Source organism: Centroberyx gerrardi, chromosome 12, assembly GCF_048128805.1.
Source record: "Centroberyx gerrardi isolate f3 chromosome 12, fCenGer3.hap1.cur.20231027, whole genome shotgun sequence".
Taxonomy (NCBI): domain Eukaryota; kingdom Metazoa; phylum Chordata; class Actinopteri; order Beryciformes; family Berycidae; genus Centroberyx; species Centroberyx gerrardi.
Window position 1 is genome coordinate 16,140,638 of NC_136008.1, and position 22,014 is coordinate 16,162,651.

At 42.7% G+C, this 22,014-nt stretch overlaps 1 protein-coding gene across 3 annotated transcripts; it reads right to left on the reverse strand.

Annotated features, from left to right (window-relative positions):
* Positions 1-784: 784 nt before the first annotated feature.
* On the reverse strand, positions 785-20,702 carry LOC139914117 (rap guanine nucleotide exchange factor 5-like). Of its 3 annotated transcripts, none has more exons than XM_071902322.2 (18): positions 20,523-20,702; positions 15,231-15,364; positions 14,367-14,467; positions 9,798-9,876; positions 9,342-9,486; positions 9,151-9,248; positions 7,051-7,081; positions 6,751-6,829; positions 6,250-6,399; positions 5,749-5,846; positions 5,327-5,449; positions 4,976-5,154; positions 4,616-4,706; positions 4,466-4,516; positions 4,008-4,095; positions 3,764-3,828; positions 3,604-3,658; positions 785-2,684 (listed from the first exon to the last, which is right to left on the reverse strand). In XM_071902322.2, exons 1-18 carry the CDS (start codon positions 20,700-20,702, stop codon positions 2,566-2,568), a joined length of 1,866 nt encoding a protein of 621 aa, XP_071758423.1. In that variant the 3' UTR covers positions 785-2,565. The 3 variants fall into 3 exon arrangements, with proteins under 3 accessions (XP_071758423.1, XP_071758420.1, XP_071758422.1); XM_071902319.2 differs by having other exon boundaries at positions 14,367-14,484; positions 15,233-15,370; XM_071902321.2 differs by having other exon boundaries at positions 15,231-15,370.
* Between the last annotated feature and the right edge of the window lie 1,312 nt (positions 20,703-22,014).

A 22,014-nucleotide genomic window follows, 5' to 3' on the forward strand; every position in this document is an offset into this window, starting at 1 on the left:
GGCAGGGTACAGGACCAGGCACAGCAGGGGTCATGCCACAGATAGTCATGTTAAAGGCCAACCGGGACACCTGGTTAAAGTCAGCAAGGGCATCTGGGTCACACCTCCGCCTCAGAGAACCAAAGAAAGGACTTTGTTTACTAATGGTTTTGTTATCCTGTGAATTTAATGAGGAATCTGTTGGCAGCGCTTTGCAAATCACTGAGTTTGTGAAGAAGCAGGCTCTCATCAGGTGACACAGTTAAAACACAGATCCCAAGCTGTGAGACTGTAGCATGTCAATTAGACAAATAGTCAAATGTAAGATCTCTTCTAGTTCCCTGTAATATAACAAATGTTAATAAAAGTTGTTAGCGGGATTGGTGTCAAACTTAGAATCGTGTGTTCATAATTTATGTTAGATTGTTCTAGTTAGACAGTTGTTTTTTTTATGAAATACAATCTCTGCTGCCACTAATCTCTTTCCACAGTTTTTAGGAGCAGTTCCCTTCTGTAGCCACAGAGAGGCAGTGAAGCCTCACCAGTGACTGGAAAGGTCTGTGATATTGACATGGGCGGGTTTCAGAAGGCATAAAATATACTTTTTTTTCCTCTAAAAGCTGACATTTATCATGATTTTAATAATAGTCTTATCATTTTATCATGATCCCATAACAATATTAAAACTATTGCACATGAGAAGTTAGTGATAATACAGTAACTTGTGACTTTGTATTGCCTTGATGCTTGTGAAACAATGTCATGAACAACATAATATGAACAGCATGGCAGAATAATTGTTTATGAAGAATATTTTATTACATGCACAGTCGACACTGGTGGTCAATCCACGGGTTGCCATGTCATGCAGACCAGCCAAAATCTCAACAATGGCACGTACATAAAACAAATAGACTGAGTTATTATTAAGCTGTAGAACAAATAAATAATTATGAAATAAATAAGTATCCCTATTCAGTCTATCAACATATAGAAATGGAATCAACTGTACATTGTTAGAGATAAAAGGAATTCAAAATAAGACAAAAACGTACTGCTAAAGCATGATCTCATCATGTTCATCATGGTCTTTAAATTCCAACATGTACAAATAAGTTTTAAAATTTAATCTACAACACTGCACAAGGCCTGTTTAAAATGGCCTAACCTGAGGGCAGAAATTAATATTTTCAGATGACCAAATTAGAGAATAAATACTGTATTTTCTATAACTACACACTATAAAATAAGCAAATGGCTTCTATATTTTTTCCTCTTTTTCTACATATTTTTATCCAGAAGGTGCCATAGTACTTGGTTCTGCTATTGCTGTTCATTTAATGCCAAATACAGAGACGTATAATGTGGGTCTGCTGCTTCAACTAACTGATTGTCCACAGCTAAACTAGATAGAGATCATTGCGCCTATGCTTTTTAAAAGATGAGCAATTAGCATTAATTTGAATGGCAATTTTTATGGTATTTGGCACTAACATATGATGTGATTATAGCTCATTCACACACATGGATGCACTCGCCGCAACTTTCACTCACTCGCTCCCAACTGACAAGGATTGAATGACTATAATCAGTTTACACACACGCCAAAGAAATGCATTATACATCCAGCTCATATCTCCTGGTACACCAACACTGCTTTCAGTGAGGTAAAGCCTTATCTACTACGCTGCTCTTTATGGATAAACAATGGAAATACGGTTTAAGCGTTCTGCAATGTAAAAATAGATAGTGAAAATAATATATGAAAAAGTTATCTATTTAACTGTAGATTTAGGAATCACCTTTCACTATTTTTTATAGTCTTGTTTCAGTTTAGCAAAACATCTTGTTGTGCATACACTGTACTGGTTCAGTAGCTACTGAATGTCCTCAGTCCTGCAAAGTGGACATTTGGATTGTGGTTAACTCTGCTCTAGTGAAGGTCTGTTTACCACAGAGCAATGAAAAGTTTGTGTAAAGAACCATTTAGCTGAAATACTCTTTGGTTATTTCTGATGGGACATCCTTCTCCTGCCAAAGGCCAGATGTATAAATGCTGCATACATACAAAAAAGGTACACACAACTCTTTCCATGCAAAGTCTGGGAAACCTGACATGAGGTTAAATGTGGCTATCCATCATGCATACACATGTTTTAAAGGGGATTGAAGAGTGGGATATGATGGGCCTAAAAATAATCTGATGGGAATAATTTAGGCCATACAACACACTTTTTGCTGCATTGTTCACCTCCTCCTATGGGCTTAATTTATCATTTGTATAGAATTATCTTTCTATAGATAAATTGATAGATGGATAGTTAAATGTTTGTATGCAGCTTTTTACTAGTGAATCTATGCAGGGATTTATACATCTAAGCCAGGATCTGTTCTCTGCTGCCTCTTGTTGTCTGTGGCCAGTGTTTTCCTGATTGACTGGCTCCCTCCTGTGGTCGGCCCGGGTCGCGCAGCGTCCTTTGGATGCTGACTTGAGTCCTGAGAGATGTATGGGACAGCGGTAGATTGTTTCCTTGGCAATCCGACAGACGGGCTGACAGAGTGGGAAGTACAGTAAGAGCTTTTTGTTTATGCCCGAGGCTCCAGCCTGTGTGACAGTTCAAACAGAGTCTGCTGATTGTCGATGATATGAAGGTAATCGATGTAGGCTCGCACTTCTGAGCTGCTCTTTTGGGTAATGCCATTTCCTGGAAAAACAGAAAAGCGCACACTGTTACTTCAGAAGCTGAGACAGCAGCATGCAGGACAGGTCATTAACCGTTATTGCTCTGTCCTTCGTACTTATCTATGAATGTGCACTGTAAGGATTTTCTACATCCATTCCAATGAGACTCAGTTAACAATATCACATCGTTTATTGATCACCTGGTGAAATCTACTGTCCTGTCCACTGCAGTAAATAGACCATCAACACCAACATGTCATATAGGACAAGTCTATGTACCACAATGGAGATTACTGTGACTTTCCACTTATAAAACCCAAGCTAAACTCATTTCCCTGTTACTATTAATCTTCATGAAGTAAATTCACTGTATACATCATAGCAGGTATGAACCTGGTTTAAGTTACATGAGGATACGGTATTTTAAGAAAACAAAGCTTAAATTTAATTGATTTTGTCCATATCAGTGGCTGTTTGCCTTATGATGATCACAAACTGGAGGTCATACACTAGCAGTCAAATGTTTGGACACACTACATTTTTCTATATTTTTACTATTTGTCACATTTTAGAATAATAGCAAAGACATCAAAACTATTGCAGTGACCAAAAAAGTGTTAAACAAATTAAAACTATCTATATTTTAGATTCTTTAAAGTAGCCTTGATGGAAAGAAATTCATACATACAGTAGGCATCAACTTCACTATTTATATTTGTCTAAGAAACAAATTTCAAGCATTTAAGCATAAGCCTTTAGATCAAAATGGTTTTAAGAGAATGAAAAACATATCAGGTGTGTCCAAACTTTTGACTGGTAGTTTGCCCACTGTTTGATTTACCATGGGCCAACACTGATTACATGTTAACAACAGGCAACAAAAGTTTAATGGAGCTGTTATCTCATAAAGCAACAGAGTAATGAAAGACCTGAATACGAACCCATGTGATCTTTCTGACACTGCCGGATGAGCCGCACTGTGTCTGCTATCATGTGCTGGGAGACAACATGGACACAAGCTCAATTAAACAGTGACATTTAAAGCTCAGCACTGCTCTCTATGTGCAGAAACATACTGTGCTATAAGGTTCATTGACTTACCAGCTTTTCAAAATTAACCAGGTTATCATGAAACGTTCTGTTGCCTTCATGAATGAATGTGATATCTAAAAGAAATAAACATCTGATCAGTATTCGCTCAGAAGAATATGTGGTAAACAGTGTGCTTGTTGAAGGAATCTCAAATCTGCCTGATGGAATAAATATTTCACAGGGCTCTCTCTCTCTCTCTCTCTCTCTCTACCTTTAGTTAGACTACAGTGAAGTGACAGAATACTGCGCACACCTTTAAGCAGCAGAGGAAGAAAGGGGATCTTTGGCGCCTTCATCTTCTTGAAGGACTCCCTGTAGGCCTTGTGGTTGAGAGAGGGATCCTGTGAAGACATTTTCAAAACGAATGAGCCTTATCCTCTAGAGGTGAATGTGTGGGCGAGTGCACGCATGCTTTGCTGTTTGCATGTGTAGTGTAAATTAGAAATAAATGAAGGGAGCACTAGAGGCAATGTGGAGCATTTTTTTTTGTTTTTATTCTAATGACCGTCTACAACTCCAGCACCTGATTTTTGGGGAATTACATACATCAATTTATTTCCCCATATGTTTCGTATACCCAGAGACTAGATGTGGAAGATGATTATAAACCCTAGAGTATTACAGTGTGGATTAATGCTTTTCATGCTTTTTAGAAAACAGACATATTGGGTTCTGTGATGCCCTGCAGTGAGTATGAGAAATTAAACCTACTGTCATTGTCTCCAGTTCTGCAAACAGCCTTTTGAATTTCCCAGGAATTTTCTGCAGGGACAAAAAAAACAGGTTGCATCTTTGTACTAATGACAGAGTAGATGGCACAAACAAAAAAGGATGCTTTTGTTAAAAAAGGGGGATCCTCACCTCCCATGTCTGATTCAGGCGGCTCACAGCTGCTGTGTTCAGGCCCATTATAATGGCAAAGAAACAGTTGAGGTTCCTCTGTGCTTTACAGCTATCACAGAGCAGAAGAGGACATGATTCAGTTATATCCAGGCGCACAGCTGAACAGCACAGCAATAGATGCAATTTATCGATCTGCCACTAGAGGGGGCAGCATCCCCATGTAAACCTCAGCTAGCATCTCACCCCACTAAGAAACATTTGGGCCTGTATTGCTGCAGTGTTGGCCAGCAATGTATAGAATAGTGTGAAAGACACTTTTATAGGATGAGAATCAGTAAAGCCTTGCACTTTCAGCAGGAGGTGCGTTCAGGTACTCACTGGGCAGCAATCTTGATGAACTTCTTGATGAGTTGGACCCTGTTGCAGAGCGTAGGGCACAGCAGCACCTCAGTCATCACCCACAGCTGCACTTCATCGCAGCGCTGCAGCAGCAGCTCCAGCGCCACAGTGTGGCTGCTGCTAGCATGGCGGCTGAAGGTGAAATACACAAGTTCTTGCTGTAAAAGAACAAAAAAATGATGTTCATAAGTCGAGGACAGCAGGGCACATAGCATATCATGTCTAATGTCTTTAATACGGGTTAGACATTTCATGAACGAGCCGTGAGAAATGAGCCATTTTAGAGGCAATAAAATCTGCCTAAGCTATATTCACAGCTGTGGGACGGACCTCGTGTATCGAGTCAAAGATGGTCCAGTCAAAGTTGGTGAGGGCAACAGCCACATCCCATGTGTTCATGCTGAGTATGCGAGCTGTCCTCTGCTGCAGCTCTGAGTTGTCTGTGAATGGGTTCTGAACAGGGGGAATGAAAGAGCATTAATAGTAGTCGGTGACAAGATCAGTGATGCCTATATGCAGAATAGAAGTTATTTCATGTGAACAGATTTAACATTTTGTATTGAAGATGTTGTGAGGTTCCTGACATAAGCCCATATATACTGTATATGCATATGTTGTATTATTAATCAGCTGTCTTACTCATTACTTTTGAACTGGTGTATAAGTGTTATAAATGAACCAAAAGGCCTGACAGAAGAAATGATGTAGTTTTACACGATGGACTCCATGAAGGGACACATTAATATTCCTACCAGGACTTCACCCAGGTCCTTCCTGCACACGTGCAGCCTCCCCACCGCCCTTAAAGACTCAGAGTAGACTCTGTCCTGCGGCTGGAGGAGGAGCCTACCTGCAGAGGAGGAAAATATCACAAACAGTGGAATGCCATTAAAAACCTGTCCGGCAGCGTGTCACAAGCTATCGCTTATAGAGATAAGACTCCTGGTGCCATGCTACACTCTGAGGCAGCCAGTCACTTCAGTCACCGATAACAGGGAATGACTTTACATTGCTGGACTGCAAATGATTGCTCACTTCTCCCTGTTCTCCATGTCTGCAGACTGGCTTGTATTCATGTAGCAGAAAATATGTTAGGGTCAGGGTTAGGTCAAATCTCATATGATTACATTCAGACATTCATGTCTCAGCCTGAGCATATTCTACAATCCAAAATGTGCTAAAATGTAAGTATGAGATATTGTGAGAATTTAATGATGGTTGGTATGTGGTTGGTTGGTTAAGATGGTGTTTACCTCCTGGGTAAGTGATGGCCACTAGTACCAGCTCCTCCTGGGGGACGTCCATCCTTTCTGCCACTGCCTGCAGCAGCTCCTGGGCCACCACCCCAGCCTGGGCCCTCACACTCAGGTAAGAGTCCATGGTCATGTACACGTGACAAAGCACTGGGAGAGAGAGAAAATACCGTTTCAGCATGGCATAATATAGAACGCACTGCATCTGGCTTTCTAAGTGTAGCGCTGCCATGACAGATGCAATGTAAAACATTTGTACTGCGCAGCTCCCAGGTGTGAATGTGTGGAACTGTGTGAACGTGGAGCAGGATGTCGCTGGAAAAGAGCAAGAGTGCTCAGCTGACTTTCCCTGGAGAAAGGTTAAAAAGAAATGCAGACAAAAATAGCCCCTGAAGGACTCCTATTGTCCTAAACGTCTCCGTTCTGCACAATGTAACGTCAACGTTGGAAACAACGTATGATGGGAGGAATGTGTGAGGAAAGCCATGTTTTACGACTCACCTTCCTTGGTGTCCCTCTGTGTGCCTCTGGACTGGAGCCCGCTCTCTTTCACGCTCAATTGGTGGAAAAGTGCTTTGCTCTAAAAGAAGGGAAATGCGTAGAGTTCTTCACACATTCATATTGTTTGAGAACGCCGTGCGTTAATGTCGAACTACAGAACAATGTCTTGAGCAGGAAATGTGAGGACAATAGCCGTAACACCCAAACTAGGGTGTCGAAGTATCCAGTCAGGTCCCATTCGATAAAATTCAATCTGTCTTAGTGCAGTAAAGAGAACAAACACAGGAGCCCATCCCTTACCTTTCTGTGAGGAGAATATTCATCCACCGTACTGGAGAAAGGAGAAAGAGGTAGAAGACATAAATCAGTAAAGTGCAGCATCAGCTATACAGGCAGAAAGTCTGTATAAACTGTATTTTTTAATTCATTCAACAATCTGCACTAGTGTGTTTTCCTTCAGGCTCCCATATGTCAACTAACCACACTATAGTATAAAAACAACTTTACCAGACGCACAGTCTATAATCAAGGTAAAGTGAATGTATACACTCCTCTGCTGCATCCAGTCCATTATTAAAGCTCAGTGTCAAGGCTAGATGTGAGTGCTGTGTAGACATTAGACCTTCCAATCTGATCCCTTCATTTAATCACCCTATTCTCATCAGCTAGGCCTATAGCTAGTGTGATGGATAGCCCCAAGTCCATTATCATCCCTCAGCCTCTACTGGGCTCTGCATCACAATAGGCATGTTGGCACAAAGCCTGTCCTGGGGGATCCCCCCTTCGCCGGCCAGCAGCAGCAGCCCCGCACTAATGAAAAACCTGATTCCCACTGTCATCTCAAAAACAGAGCTGATGATCTAATTCACTCTCTCACTCCTCCAAAAATGGAGTCACCGTGAATGTCAGTGAACCCCACGTCATGCATTATAATGCCATATGAGGAAAGAGTGCAAGAGAACGGGGAGTGTTTCATTCCTAAGCTTTCAAAAACATTTGACCATCCTGTTGTAGGTGAATGTGCCATTCTCCCCATATACTAGCTAAGCTTTCTTTTTCCACAGAGGGCTGATAGAGGTTGATGGGAGCAAAAGGCTAAGACAGGTTAATAGCTGCTGAGTCTTCTTTCTATAAAAAAAGACTCCTTTTAGCTTCCCCGCCTGGCAGCAGATTGCCACAAAGCAGTCAACCCTGTCCTCCCCCAGGGTGACCCTGAGTGAGAAGAGCTCATAAATAGTAGAGCATGCCTGTTAGTGACACCCACACAAAGTCCACAGCTCTGAGGGAGTGGGTGTTGTGGATTTGTCTCCCTGGATATAAACATGAATAAGGCAGGGCCAGATAATGGCAGCACTGTCAGGTGGAATGATCTGCATTGGTCTAATGGGCGGCAGGTTGGAGTTTCCCCTGGGAGCCGCTCTGATTGGAGGCTGTGGCTGAAGGAGGGGAAGGGAGACATGGGTGTGGCAGCGTGTCTGGTGACTGGGGGTTGTTTACACTGTAATGTCAAAGTGCTGGGTAGTGCTTTTCCTTATTAAGCCAAGACATTCAGCAAGAAACTGTAGCTGAGGAACAGTATCTCTTTCAAAACAGGCAAATAGCCCATCAATATAGTAAGAATCAGCAAAATGTGTGTTAAAGATTCTACCATGTTTGATTCTGAGTGTATTAATTATGGGTTTCTACACAGATTTAAAATAACTGCAACTTTTAAAGTCACATAACTCAAAATGCATGACCTTTCTGTTCCAGTGTTAATAACAATTAACAAGAAATCATTTGCAGATTCAATATACAATTCAAACTCGTGTATCCTGTAGCTGGCACTTACTGCCTTGTATAACAAGCTCAGCCAGCCAATTTGAGATTAATAACTTAACCTCAATAAATTAAATTCACATAGACACTGCAGCAGCAACAGTGTCTCAGTAGAGGTGCCATACTTTAATTCTGAGTTGGGCTTTTGAGGAATGCATTTTGACGCCAGTGACAAAAATAAACATGACATTTCTGACAGCTTGTCATTAATTCTCTAAAATCCCTGTATCTCCTCAATTTCGGAGATGCAAGATAAGTGACCTTCATATTTTCATGCATAACACCCCAGAACACTGCAATTACTCTTCATCTATGAATGGATGCATTGATGGGACTGAGATCCTAAATAAAGGCAGCAGGCAGAGAAGAGGCTCCCCCTTTGTGCCCAAGGCCCAGCTAGTCTATTTCTTCTTTTCAGAACTCCAACAGTCATATTTCCTGTTTCTCTATATACGCCCAGACTTGATATTTATGAATACATCAGTTTTTCCATATTATATATTATGTATGTATTCACTGAATTATTCTGTCTCTTAATTCCTTATGATAACACACAAAGTAAGTTATCATATGGTCACTCACTGCCTGCGATGCAGCTGTCGGAGTTTCTGTAGCTCCCTCAGATCCTTCTCCAGCGTTGGGTGCTCATAAAGGTCGTCCAACACGTAACGATACAAGGTCTGGAAGGAAACGCCAATTTTAATTTCCCCTCGCACCCACATTTAGTTCCCCTCACACCCAGCTTCCACCCTTTTTCGTCACTTCTTTCCTACCTTCATAAACAATTTGACGTGCTCGTCTTCCCTCAGGAAGTCTCTGCAGAGAGCGATCCACTGCAGCACCAGGTGCAGGACTTTTCGTTTCCTCTCTAGAGTCTCCTTCCTGTCCTCTTTCCCTCTGTATCGCTTGCCGCAATAGGTGGGCTTCAGTTAAGGCTTCAGCACGGACAGGGAGGGAGTTCAATTTGCTGACATAAAGTGCCGTATAGAATATCCTGCAGGGAAGTGAAGCATGAAGGGAGCCTATTGGCGGGATGTGGATGCAAGAGGATGGGTATCAAGAGAGACTGTTTTAGACACAGTTAAGTGAAGTGGAGTAGGTCAGTGTTAATAAAACAGTCATAAATGTGTGTAAAACTATCTATTTATGCCTGTAATATTCACTGAAGATGGTTATTATGTGATAGACTGTGACGCTGTTCCTGTAACAACGCCTGCGTTCAAGGATATTGTCCCAGCAGAGCTTGACATAAATCACTGGTTGACATGAACACTGGGTAGGTCAGCAGAAAGTCATCCAGAAGCGTATCTGTAAAGGGACACACATCGTTGACACTGAATACAAAATTATATATTTTTGCAGTATAAGTTTAAAATACATTATTAGACTCTTAAAAAGCTTAGAAATTAATCCAACTGCTATATAACATACACAAAATGTACCTGAATATAAAGAAATTGGATTAAAGACACATGGATTAAAACACTCTTGAATACAGGATACTGGAAGGCTGATATACTGTGACCTACTGTATGCTGTTAAGGCTTGTAACTATGCATGCATTTTATTGAGATGGCAATTTAGAGACATGATTTCTGTTGTTCCTATCCCATTTTAATAACAATAACAATGAGAGATCTTCCATTGCTGAGCAATGTCGATGAGCAAGCACTAGGCAGAGTCGTTTCAGAGCGAGCTTAATGTGAATGACCTTTCAATTGCACTTTACCCTAGATTGAGTCATCATCCTTCTTGGTCAGTCTATAGATAATGACTTGTGCTGAAACCAATGAGGACTCCTCACTTGTAATTTGCTCCACGCTCACTTGAGTTTCATACATTCCTTTAATACCTTCATCTTCAATCTCATAAGATCTCTACCGCAGGCTGTATCCTTGAAGATAAGCCAATAGTGTCAATGTGTCACTTGACTCTCTCTAACCTCCGGCGGAGTCTATGTTTTCATTCTAATTATCTTTGCGAACAAAATGGTGATCTGATATTGCTGAGCCATCACCTTAATGTGTTTACAAGCAGCATTTTCAGCGGCTGTGTCCTTGTATGATTCCCATCCAAGGTTACACATAGCTAAGCGTTTCTGTAAATGGGTGGATGACATCATTAGCTGGTCAAATAGATAAGTTGTTGTCAGTGAACAACTGACTGACAATTCCACTTAACATGTAATGCAGTCACACTCTACATCGTCATGACACATTTTCGAACTTAAAAGGTTTTTACCATTATAAAAAAAGATGTTGCCTGATCTACTGTATTTATAAGCAATTATTGTCAATTACATAAAAGGTTTGTGAGTGCCCCTGTGCCCCAGTATCTGCTAGTAAAAGGTAGACAATTACTCAGTGGACATTAGGAAATAAGTGCTACAAATGTGCTGATATGATAAGTTCTAAGAGAGAAAGAGCAAGAGAGGGACAACGTCTTCAGAAATGACGCCTGGCCACAAAGAAAAGCTCTACAAATCCTATTAGGGCCAACCTCCTCTCCTCCTCTCTGTAAGTGCGCCTCACACCCAGAATTGTAAATTCTCCCCTTTAATTTCACACTTGCTTCCCAGGGCCTTTGTGTGCGTTCTGGTCCACAGAACTCCCCGACATCATTATGTTAATCCGCACGGTGCAGCTGTAGATGCATCACTCACTGCTTATGAGCGGTTACACACTCTTACACATTCAGCTCACACATGAAGAGTACAGTACACACAGTAACACGCCTTAATACAAAGCAAGCAAACAACACACATGACACATGCGTTTCTTGCTGTCACCCACCCACATACCTACTACACCCCCCCACACACACACACACACACACACACACACACATTCACCATGCACTATACTGTATCACACACTATGTGTCTTTTTTCCAGATATTCTTAACTGAAGGCCTTTCTCCGGAGTAGCAGCACATATACTACTTCTCCTCAAGCTGTACACTCTGCAGGTTATGTTACTGAAGTTAGAAAACTGAATGAATATTTCATTATGTTGTGTGGAAGACCTGAAGGTTTATTCTAAAGTTGTTGTTTTTTTTCCACTAGAGCAAAATAGCAGGGAAAAGCCTCTCCAGTAAAGTTTCAATCTACACAATTTATAGCAGAGGGCCTGTTTTTTAAGTTTTGCGACAGTTTTGTGTTCCAAGTTAGTTAACCCAAAAACCTTAAACCTTAAGGTCCTGTGGAAGCTGTCACTGTCACTGCCACTCCATTTTTATTTTATTTTTTTCCAGTATCATTAATAGACTATGCTGGCCTTGGCCAGAGAAGTGAATGTAGGCCATGGCCCATATCTTTGAATTGATAAACTAGGAGAGCTGATGCATTTTTCTCCTTTTTGTGATGCTTTCAGTCTCGTCTTTCTTTCTTAGACAGCTGCATTTTAAAAAGCGTGTTCAAACTAATCTGTAGTGTTCTATCACACAGAATCCTATAATCACACACTCGCATCAAATCAAATTTAGTTTCCTATTATAAAGAATCCCAGAATGGATTAATTGATCTAATTGATCTAGTCTTTCAAACTGTTGTGCAATCAATCAGCTTGCCAATCAAACCTATGACTTTCTGCATTTTAATAAGTAGTCTTGAAATTGATCAGTTCAGCTTCTGAGATAAGCATGTAAATTTGTCATGTTAAGGCTGCAGCAGTCATCACAAGCCATGCTTTTGTGTATAAAAACATAAAATTGTCATGATAGTCTATACATGAAGCAATTTGTGTAATTCAATTAAATACTTGTATCCGCTTACTCACTGAGACTGTTTTCTATTACACATAAGCATTAACGTCTCCCCACACAGTGCATCACTCAGAGAGCTGGAACATCCTCTCATTTAGCACACAAATGTTCCATTAGGTGTTTTTTAGAGTTGGCAGTGTGCAGTGTGAATCTGTGCAGAGCTGGAATCAATAGCTGCACTCAGAGGTTGTGTACAGGGAAAGAAGGCAAGATTGAACACTTGTGAGTGCTAGAGAGCTACACAGTGTACACCAGTGCAGTAGTTCAAGTCTGCTTTTCCTCCAGTATGCCTGTGGTGCTCTTAAAAAGTGCCATCTCTTGCAGAAAGATAGAAAGATCTTCTGCATTCTTAATGCTGTATGCTGGATATGGGGAGGAGGGGAGGGCAAGTGCCACCGCAATATAATATAAAATTGCCTTTGTAATGTAATGTACGGTACTCATAATTGTAAACACAACATCAAAATTTGTCTGCGTTCATCGGTCATATTGATGCACTCATTCATTTTCACAATCATCGAGTTTCTTTGAGAGACAGAACAATGAGGCGAGCTTGGTGGATGTTGAAGTAAATCTGTTTTTGATGAAGTCTGGGATCTCTCACGCTATCATCCTTCTTGTTATTCCGCTGCGGTGACCCTCCCAGTGCATCAGCAGCAGCAGCAGCAGTAGCAGCAGTAGTATTAGTCGCATTTAGAGCTTCCGAATTCAAATCGAGTGAACCAAGGCCAAATGGAGTCAGACTATTAAGCATCATTGAGCGCAGATCAATTGCTCTTCGGGACTCAGCTCCTTCCTCCTCGTCTCCAGGTCTCTGGTACACTGACCCTGGGACTTCACTCAGCATCTTGCCCCGGCCCCCAGCTCCCCATGGAGGCTTGACTTCGGTACACTCACCGCGAGGTGAGCTAATCCTGAATGATCTGTCAACAACCCACTGCCTACCGACCCCACAGGTAATTAGCTTAGATGTACTGTGTGGATGTGGTGAGAGCGAATACACTAACCGAAGGAACAGACACAAGGGATTTCTTTTCGTAGCCACTTCTCCCAGAGATCTAAATAATTCAACTTTATGTTCAACATTACATCAATATTACATGCTAAACTATAGTCATGAAATATTGTGATTTAACCTGAAACATAACGAGTCTGGTACATGTGCAGTGCACCAGCTGGAATTGCAGACAGGTCTCCTGAGAGGACATTTAGATCAATTCCACTCACTTCCTCATCAGAATGAGCAATGATCTCTGGTATGGGGGGAGCCTGCATACATCCTGATGGGAGATCATCTGTGACCACATCCATCTCCCAGGAACATTCTGCATCTTCTCTCTCTCTCTCTGCATCTTCTCTTTTTCTCTCTTCCCTCCCTTCCCTCTTTCCCCTATCTTTCCCTCACTCTACAGTGTCCCTCGTTTCTCTCTAGTGCTCTCTTTCTCTCCTTGTCTGACTGTACCACTCCTCTCTATCTTCATGTCTCATCTACCCATCTACCCGGCTTCGGCAACCAAAAGTCTCTTCTGCCTTGGCAACAGCACAACATTTTCATCTACCTGCTGGGATGAGAGGAAACGTGTTGATTTGTTGTGGCAGTGAGGCTGCTCTGTGTATTGCACTCCATTAACCCCTCACTCAAAAAAATATATGAGCAACCCCTATCTCTGTCACAGCCTGTTAAATGAACAGGCCCAAACTTAGTGCCACTCTGGGAATGATGACACATGATTAGCCCAGTACCATTGCCCAGAGGGGGCTGCTGTCCCAGCTCATCTGCGAGAGAGGGGAGGGGAGGAGTGGAAAGTAAAGGGATCTCTGTCTCTCTCTTTCTCTCTCTAACACACATACACACACACACATATCAATGGATATTCACAAGCAAGCCACCAACTAATGCTGTAGACATAAAGTTGCCCCTTCACCCACCAGATGAATATTCTACACACATTTCAGTGACGTTTTTGCTCAATAAAATGCTGACATGACTTATCCACACACTGACAAGACACTGTAAGAGCAGAACGAGTGCTGACCTGACTCCTTGCCCGGTGTCGTCCCCTGGTCGTCGTCCAGCATCAGGTCGTTCAGCAGGTGCTCCAAGATCTTCTCCGGCGTCCCCGACACCACCATGTACCTGTCGGACACAACAGAGTCAGTGGACGAGTCCTCCTCGATGGAGGACAGAGAGCGGCTGCTGCTCCACTCCTCCTCCCCCTCCGTCCCCTCCTCGTCTATGTAGCGAAAGTAGGGGACGTCGAAGGTGGGCATGGTCAGCGCCTCCGCCCGGCTGGTGCTGTCGCTGCTGCTCTCCTCGGAGCCCTCCTCGTCGTCCTCGTCCTCCTCCTGCTCCACCAAGGCGGCGTGCAGCAGCCTGCCCTCCTCTCGTCGCAGGTCCAGGGGCTGTGGCCGAGAGCCCATCCTCACAGAGTCCCCGTGCCCTCGCACCGGCACCGTTGCCGTGGTTACTGCTGCATGCCCCCTTTACCCATCCATCCATCCACCTGCAGCTGCTACAGCCCGGAGTCCACTACTGTCAATCCCTCAAGCACACCGTGGTATCCCGGAGTGTTTTACCCGTGAAAAAGCTCTCCACACCCAGCCTGAGTGAGCTGAATAGGAAGCCAGCCAGCAGAGCTGTGGCTCACAGTCCCAAGCTCCTTACTTATATGTATTCAATCTGGTCATTTATGTGTAGGGAGCTGTGATGTAAGCATGCATGAGTGAGTGTGTGATCCAGAGAGGCAGAGAAGGAGAATGATGAGAGGGGAGAGTGCTGAGAGAGAGAGATACAGAGAGAGAAAGAGAGTGAGAGAGAGAGAGGGAGAGAGAGAGAGAGAGAGAGAGAGGGAGGGAGGGAGGGAATGAAGGAAGGAGGGGAGTGGAGTAGAGAGGCTTACCTCCTGTGCCTCTCCTCTGTGCTCCCTCCTCCCCTCGCTGATGCAGAGGGGGCTGGCTGCTCTGACGACACTCTCTGGAGAACGAGCACATTGTGGCCCCTCTCCCTCACACACACACGGACTGCCTCGTCACTCTGGGGCTGGAGAGAGAGAGAGAGAGGGAGAGAGAGAGAGGGAGGGAGGGAGGGGGAGGGAGCGTGTTATCACCAAGGAGATTCCCCTGTATTTTCTTCCACTCACACACATCACCACTGATTTCCATCATAATACTCTGTCAAAGCCAGCACTGTAAATGAAAGAGCATTTCCATATATCATTATTCATTCCTTATCGGTGGAGCCCATTCAGGGATTAACATAAAAAAACTCATACATATTTTAATTACCAATTCCTACTTAGGGAGTATTAAATTATTGGTGGTGTCTGGAGACAATCTATTTTCAAACCGTTAAACATTTAAAATGTGTGGCCTCGCTTCTGGTGTGCAGAGTTTGTGGAATCGCCGGGGTTTTAGTGGTTCAGAGTTTGACTCACATGATTGGTTCTAGTCTTGTGGCCTCTGGCTGCTAGGAATGATTTTCAAAGAAAAGTGTAAAAATTCATAAATTCATCCACAATTTGCAAACACTCTCTCTCTCTCCCTCCCTCCCTCTCTTTCTCTGAGTCATACAGTCACACATTGTCACTTAATCATCGTGTTATCAATCTTTCACAGCTTCAAGTAAAACTGCTATACTCGCCATCTCTACCCCATCCCCCTCTCTCTTTTAACCCTCACCAGTCAACAGTCCATGCTTCGCTTTCATCCACTCTCCTTTCTATAATATAGGACAATATATAGGTTTAAAATATTATATATAATATTTATATAATATTTTATATCCTCAGCAGTCAGGTAATTAAAATACAATGCTCCATATAGGATATAGGATCTACAGTAGTGAAATGTGCTTCTATTAATGGTTTGAGAACTGCATGAAGAAAAGAAAAACAATCATATAGGTTGTGTTGTTTTAATTAAATTCTTTTCCCAGTATGTTTGTGATTGTCTAAATTAATAGATTAACCCAATATACAGAATGGAAAGCACATACACAAACTTTGAGGACCATTGAGAAATTGAAAAGTTGAAATTTAGAGCTGTGCTGATGTTGTAGTACCTATATTTTGGTTTCCAGCTCAATACATAATTTGATGAATATGCTAATTAAGAGGTAGTTCAGACTGTTAAAATTCAAAAATGGTTAATATGAACTGCCCAGATTGGTGTTACTTTTTTACTTGCATTTTCAAAACAAAAGAGTAATATCTGTTACAGTAGTTATGGGAGTAAAGGGCAAAGATAGTAACTGCTTGATAGTGCATGGGTGGGTTTGGAGATATGGTTCTTAATGAGGCCCACTGTATGTTGCATGCCCACTGGTCCTGCCCCAGCCCCCCTCCTTCAACCCCCCTCTCCACAGCCATCAGTCAATGCAACACAAGCCTCTGTGCATGCAATTAGCCAGGCAGACAGGCTGGAAGTGGTTGCAGTTTTCTGCTCTAATTGCCTATTGCACAGAGGCATCCAGGGCCCTTCAGCAAAGCAGGGCTTCCTGGCACACTTACACTGATCTGTGATCTGTTTACATATGCACACAACACAGACACACATGACGTACACATCAACACAGTATGCAAACACACACACACACACATATAATGCAACAGAGACGCACAAAGCTGTCCATCACTGGGCGGGTTGTTTTCCAGCAGAGACATTACACAGTTGGACAGGCACGTGTTTAAGCAGCAGAGATATTTTCAGACAGACAGAAAGGACCATTAATGGCAATGTTTGCTGGCCTTCGTTCCTTTAGTGCTGTGATTCATGACTCTGACCAAAGTTTAGATATTGCCTGCTAAAATTAAGTGACATTGCACAAATTAAGTCTCTCTTCCCGCACACACACACATACACACACACACACAGACACACACACACACACACTTGCTTTCATACGTAAGGTGTGTCCTATGTAGTAACAGACTGTGTTATCCTGTCACAGGACCTATGACTTCAGGTCAGGGGAGTGACGGCAAGCAAAGAAATAGAGACTTCCCAGAAAGGGAAGGCTGTGCTGATTAGCATCCTGGTTCTTGGGAAAAAGACATCAACGGCTCTCTTTTTGTCCAGAAGTGACGTACACTCTTCGCTCTTTGTTGACATTTTTAAAACATTAAACGGTATATACAGTTTATACTGTATATGTATCATTGAACGCGACAGCGAAGCAAGGTGAATTCTTGAAAATACTTAACAGAGTGTCTCAGTGTCCCACTGACCGGTCAAACAGCAGACAAACCTTTTCTCACAATGAATTATTGATCCTGCCAGTGCAGCTGCAGGCCACCACTTTGTGGGCTCTGTGGTCACCAGTGTCCAACTGAAAAACAATGGGTCCTCTAGAGTGGATGCTTTTAATGAGGCAAAGTGCCTGGGCCGCACTGTTCCTACCCTCGCCTGGAGGTCACCTCGACTCGCAGCTACCACAGCAGTCCTCCCAACATGGACACTGTCAGTGGCAGAGTAAACACTATTTATCAGTCCTCTGCATGAAGTCCTGTCCAGCCAAATGCAGCCCAGCCTAGAGTTTACTGTCTCTTTCAGGCTTCCAGGGACAGTTTCACTGGCTAGAGGGACACTGTCAGTCTGCATTTCTCTGTGCAGCTAAGGCAGGTCAAGCATGCAAGGTATGGAACACTTAGGGATCTGGAAGGTGTCGGTCCTGACAGGGTGCCGATACACACAGACAACAAGGATCCTCTCGATTGGTCTAAATTTATCTCAAGGAAAAGTGTGGAATGGAATGAAGAAGACCATGGATGCATAAATCAGCCCTGTATGTTGTCTCTGAAGAATCCGTGTGACGCAGATGCGCCTTGTTATTCAAAAGTGAACCACTCAAATTCCTTTTTTAGTGCTGAGCTACCGAGTTTGTATATCATTTGGCTGTGGTAATATAATGTTAACATGAGCATGTGCAGATCATTGACATTCTTGCTTTACAAGACAAGAGGGCTGTCTATAAAACATTACAATAATAAAAAAAAAAGACTTGAAAACAAATCTATAAGGGTCAAAGAAGTCCAATGACTTGTTGACACGATCTAGCCTAAGAAAATGTATTATGAATGCACATATGAATTGTTCTACAATAAAAGAATCCAGTCAACCTTGCTAATCTTGCTAAGAAGCTGAAGCCTGGTTGTGGGATATTTATTTTGCAACAGCAAAAACAAGCCCTGCCTTCCATAATAACAGTGCATGCAGAGAGGTGCATCACATAAGCAGCTACACTTCATGGAGTGGCAGACATGAACAAGAGCTTCTCTTCAAAGTCAGAAACTATCACAGTTAAACTAGTCCTTCAGCTTTTACAGCCAAGTAAATTATGCATAATTTAGCATGCAACTATCAAAGGAACGGACCTAGAAACATGTTTGGTGTTGGGTGAGAAAATCTAAACATTATTTGGAGATTAAAGGGGATTGCGTAACGTTCATCTCCCTCCACCAGAATCTCTCGCACAGTTTAATAGCAGTGGAGCCTACTGTATGTTAAGCATCCCTGTTTCCACCAGCAGGGATTTAACTGCTTTCTAAACTCTTTGATGTCTGGGGCTTAGATATTTATATGAGCAACGCCAACATGTAATATGTGCATTGTAGCATCATTGGATTATTTTAAACCATTCTATAATCTGGAAACACTCCTAGATAATGTCAGATAATCTTAACATCCCCAGTAATGTCAAGCATTAAATAAAAGGTCAGCATATCTGGCCATTACTACTAGGATTACAAATGATACACACACACTTAAGGTACAACGTACACACATTTTTCCCAGTTCTTGAATTCACCACCCAGTTATATAAGAAACTTGTTTGGCACGATGCTGTAGAGCATGTGCCACTAAAACAACAATGGTAAAACAGCATATTGTATTATGTTGCACTAACATTTGATCATAAACAGATTACGGCAGTGACCTACAGTACAGACGAAAGGTCATTATGTTGAATTACAACATAGATAAGGAGTCCCAGTGTAGTGTTTGGAGAAAAGGTCAGGGACCTGATGCACTGGAATCCACCCTGAAACCACACAATGTCTTGGCACGGTGGTCTGGCCTGGGCCGCTTGCGTCAACTCTTCCTGCCATTGTTGTGCGGCGCAGCACACTGATACAGCTGGCAGGAAGGGGAAAACTGAGCCCACTGTGAGGTCAGCCAATCAGTCTTCTCTTGAGCAGCTAATTGGCAGGTAATCCTAAACACTGGTCAAATATTGTAAACGTAATTGTGTGTGGATTGAATTGAACATACTTTTAATTATAACAGGTTGGAGAGGCACTACTTTGAAATGAAAAACTGATGGATGATGAGGCTACTGCCATACTGACCAAGTGCAACTGAATGTTAAAAGTATGTTTAGTTTGTATCATGGCCGTAACTTGCTGGTGTGATGCTTTGACTGAAAACAATTGGGCTATCAGCACACAGATAAAGCAGTTGTCATGAATTAAGTGTCGCTGCTTTTATGGATTCAAAACATCAATTAACTCAATGCACTCTATTCTGTTAAGATATCCCCTGTAGCCTTACATGCTGCATAAAAGCCTTACAACTATTATACCATGTCCTACACAGTTTGTTGATACACCATCAAATTGAAGAGAGTTTTTTTTTTTTTTTTGCAGTGTAGACAGAATCTAAATGGCAACATTCATCTTTAGAGAGAGAGCAGAGACATTACAGAATGCATGGAGGCCAATAATAACAGTCAACACATTAACATCAGTTTGATGAATGGGACGCTCTGCAGGGAGTACAAGAGCGGCTGCTTAAGCACAATGAATCCTCACACAACTGCAGCATACACAACACCCCTGTTTAGCCCAGAGCCAAACATGCTACCTAATGTGCTCGAACTGAATATTCAAGGAGAGTGTATGCTAATTGAGTTAGATACATAATGGGGATATAGAGGACGATCTGATAAGGAGCTTGACTGATGTTTTCACTGTGAGAAGGCCACAGATAGCTGCTCCGTGAAGAGTGCTGGGTTGCACATTAAGGTTTGCGTTTCTATATCAGTCCCTCTGTATCTCTTGTGAAAATGAAATGAAAATGACAATATTTGAAAACAAGACTTTTAAGCAATTAACTTGAAATCTCTCCCTTACGATCGCTAAAACTCACAGGAATGTTTGAATGTTTCGACTGCAGCAGCGTTTTGTGTATCTCACCTCGCTTGTCCTCTCCGGGCCCTTGCTGTGGTTCTGGAGGAAGCGGCAGCCGTCCTTGGCCAGTCTCTGGACCATCTCCAGTCTGGATAGGTCCTCCTTGTCATGCAGGACACACACGCCCCCCTGCTGCAGCGCGGGGGACACGGAGAACATGTACCTCAGGCCACAGTCCCACGACATCGCCGGCTCACCACCTGCAGGGCTGTCCACCAGGCAAAACACCAGGAGTCCTGCCTGGGAGCTTTCTTCACTACTCTTACAAATGTGTGTGAGGGGGGCGAGCAGCTCAAAAATGAGTGTGTGTATAGTGTGTGTGTTTGTGTGTGTGTGTGCGGAGGTGAGTTACAGCCTCCTCTCTCACTGCGGCCAAAGTAAATCCCAGTTGTCGTGTGCCTCGGTCTGCCTCTGTAGCAGGGAAGCACATGAAGAGATGGCTATAGAGGTTGGACTCCAGGTATCTCTGTGTGTGTGTTTAGCGTTAAAGAGAGAGTGACCGACACACTCCCTTGCTCCCTCCTTCCCTTTGCCTTTCACCACCGGGGAGGGGAGTGAGCGAGGAACGTGGTGGGGATCAGGAAACATCTGGCAAGCCGGACAGCCCCAGAGAGGAAGTTTCAAAATCTCCTGAAAGCAGGAGAGAGCCTGACGCTGGGACTGGGCAGGGTGTGCACACTGGGAGGTCAAACACTAGTTGGGCTGGGGACATGTTTGGTGTGTGTGTGTGTGTGTGTGTGTGTGTGTGTAGGTTTACGGTAATTATGGCAAAAGGCGCTGAGTGATACTGAAGTGTCCTGTCAGAATGCATACAGTACAGTAACTAGATGAATGTCAGGTCTTTGACTGGTGGCACATAAAGTAAAATGCAGTGTGGTAGAGGCTGCTAATCTTCTTGGCGATGGTCTTGTTTGTTTACAGTAATTGTACTAATGTCTCAAAATTAGTGTGGTAATAATTTATTGATGTTAAAATGCTACACATAGCACCTTTAAATAAATACAGCCATAGGAGATGCATAACTGCCATTTTTAGGCCTGGTGTGGGTATATAATAATCTCAAAAATTATATTGAAATGACAAAGCGTAACTGTAGCCTGAGTATTACCCAACCTTTTGTCTGTGGGATTTACTGTGAAACACTTCCCCAATGCCATTTTATTCATCTTTCACTGAATACATTCTAGATCAAGGTCGCTCTCCTTCATTTCATTGTGTGAGCTAAGTGTGAACGCACTGCCGTCGCAGATTATTCTTATGTGTATATCGTCTCTGTCCTCTCTGGTTTACATGCTCCTCTATGGGTTGAGCAAATTCTACAGCCCTTGGGTTTGTGAAACCTTTTCAAAACCAGTTACATAAACTCAAAAATGCATGGTGGTCAAGGCTCTTTTTCTTTCTTCCTGAAAAGTTGACATTTTGGAGACACAAGTTTTTTACCCGACAACAGCGATATGCTCCCCCTAATGTTTTCTCAGAATCTTACTTGGGGCAATAG

Coding starts and splice junctions, on each gene's coding strand:
- LOC139914117 (XM_071902319.2), bottom strand. CDS start 20,702: ATGTCGTGGGACTGTGGCCTGAGGTACATGTTCTCCGTGTCCCCCGCG. Junction 14,485..15,232: donor GCACAGAGGAGAGGCACAGG/AGGTAAGCCTCT, acceptor TCGTCCACTGAC/TCTGTTGTGTCCGACAGGTA. Junction 3,659..3,763: donor TGGTTAATTTTGAAAAGCTG/GTAAGTCAATGA, acceptor GTTGTCTCCCAG/CACATGATAGCAGACACAGT.